Below are 2187 nucleotides of genomic sequence, written 5' to 3'. Positions count from 1 at the left end.
AATTGCAAAATTTGGTTACATTTAATTATTTTCTAAATTCGTGAAGTTTTCGTTGTATTTCGCATTATTCCTGTGTCACTTTCCCTTTAGTCGTGCGAGTACCTGTTTTCGCCCCCACCCCTTCCTCTAAGTCGTCTTATCATCCGTTGACCGAACGGGGTTGGTGTCGTAAGTGTGATTAAACCTGTGCTGTTCTGTGATTGGTGAGAATGTGCGATGGAATAGAAAGAGACAGCTACGTCCACGAGACAAATAAATTCGACTCGAATTGTGATGACAATCATTGTGTCGAAGATTTGTCTAAAGATAACAACAACAGTGCTTCGAGCGATTTGATCAGTTTAGAACAACGAGAGCGTATCAAGATGACTTTGAAAAATATTCGTGAAGATTTAAGTGTTGGAAGAATCAAGCCAAAACAGGAGGATGGAATATTCCCGATTTCACCTTCAAGTGACGGCTCCAAATCACCTCCTCCATATCCCAATTTTGGTGTTCAACATAACTTTTATCAAAATGGAAACAACGAATATCCCTACATGGAGCATAATGGCAACAATTTTCCGGTGGAGTCACAAAATCAACAACAGGTAAGCTTTTTTAATTATTTATTTTTTGGAAAACTCATTATGAGTCACATGTTTTGTATTAGTACATATGTAACAGGGCAATAACATTTTTATATTTTTTTTTTTAGGATCAACTTGAAAACCGATATGTCCAACTCTGGGCTTACAATTCTGCCAATATGAATTCGACATCTTTACCAAACCCACCTTTACCACTCTCTTCTAACGAAACTCCATCAACGTTGGCCACAGGTTAGTGTTTTTTGTACCATTATGAATTTAGAAAATATTTTCTGTACTACCCAAAGAGTTTTTATTAATTCTCCTATTTTCTTTTTTAGATTACAAACATAGCAGTGGATCACCGGTTCCAATTGCTAATACTACGTCAGCGAAGAGGGCTAGAACTGCTTATACATCTTCCCAACTAGTTGAGTTGGAGAAGGAGTTCCACTACAACAAGTATTTGTGCAGACCGAGGAGAATCCAGATGGCGCAAGCTTTGAACCTTACTGAACGTCAAATCAAGATTTGGTTCCAAAACCGTAGAATGAAACATAAAAAGGAACAGAAGGCAAAATCAGTTTCGCCTGAAACTTCATGCGATGGTCAGTCATCTCCAACTAACCTTTCTACCTGTACATCAACGACAAGGAAGATCAATCGTGTTGTTCCTCCTGCTGGAATTCTATCAGAACAGCAAGCAATTGTGGATAAACTTCTGTCGCATTCGCCATCGTCTTCGTCATACTCCCAGCCGCATTACTTTCCCCAGTCGGTGTCTCCCGAATCCTACACCGTTCCGGAACAGCAGCAGAGCGTGAACTATTCAGAAAACTATTTCGATCAGCCTCAGCACTTTCAAATGAGGAACCCTGTGATCAGTTCTTCGCATGATTATTATAATCATCACAACTATTATAATGAATCTTGCGCTTATGGATCTCCATACGTTGGAGATTACACTGGTTCGCAAATTGCTGGTAAGAAAAGTGAATATTTACCAAACCAAGTCCTCACTTTTGATGCTGCCAAGGCTGCTACCAAAAATGCCCATCCTATTGTAAATGTCTCATGGGTAGGTCAACAGCAACCACAACAACAGCCACAGCCATTTTACGGAGATTTGACTAATCCTAATCCCAAGGATTTAACAGAACTATAGCTTTATGAATAACGTTGTCATATCGAACATTATTGTATATTTTATGAACTTGGTATGTAGTTATTTAATTGTATTTTAACTAATAGTATAAGTCTGATTTTTGTCCACATGTTGGTCATAAAATTTTTATAATTTTCTGTACACGCTGTGATTGTAATAAATGCATAAAAGTAAAATATGTTTTCATTGTTATATTTACAAGTGAGTTGAAGAGTATTTATTTTCTATATAGAAACAAAATGTGAGTTAAACTTCATAAAATTTTTATCTCTACTGTATTGGCAGTGAATAAACCATTATCCAAAATGGGAACACAGTATTTATTGTGGTGGAGGTAATGGGCATCTTTCTAAGTGGAAGGAAAAGTGCTACAGTGGCGTAAATATATTCATGTAAATAATAATGTGCAACAGGTTCTTCTGAAAATTCTAATTATAATAAAAGCATAAAAAT

At 36.8% G+C, this 2187-nt stretch overlaps 1 protein-coding gene across 1 annotated transcript; it reads left to right on the top strand.

The window, feature by feature from the left end:
• The first annotated feature begins 332 nt into the window (after window positions 1-332).
• On the top strand, window positions 333-1877 carry LOC108734861 (homeobox protein Hox-A4a-like). The gene is made up of 3 exons (XM_018466572.1): window positions 333-590; window positions 698-821; window positions 911-1877. The coding sequence occupies exons 1-3, from the start codon at window positions 366-368 to the stop codon at window positions 1732-1734; spliced, it is 1173 nt and encodes a 390-aa protein (XP_018322074.1). The 5' UTR covers window positions 333-365; the 3' UTR covers window positions 1735-1877.
• The last annotated feature ends 310 nt before the right edge of the window (window positions 1878-2187 follow it).

The sequence above is a fragment of the Agrilus planipennis genome, unplaced genomic scaffold (genome assembly GCF_000699045.2).
Source record: "Agrilus planipennis isolate EAB-ADULT unplaced genomic scaffold, Apla_2.0 scaffold50, whole genome shotgun sequence".
NCBI lineage: Eukaryota > Metazoa > Arthropoda > Insecta > Coleoptera > Buprestidae > Agrilus > Agrilus planipennis.
This window is presented reverse-complemented; position numbering and strand designations above follow the sequence as displayed.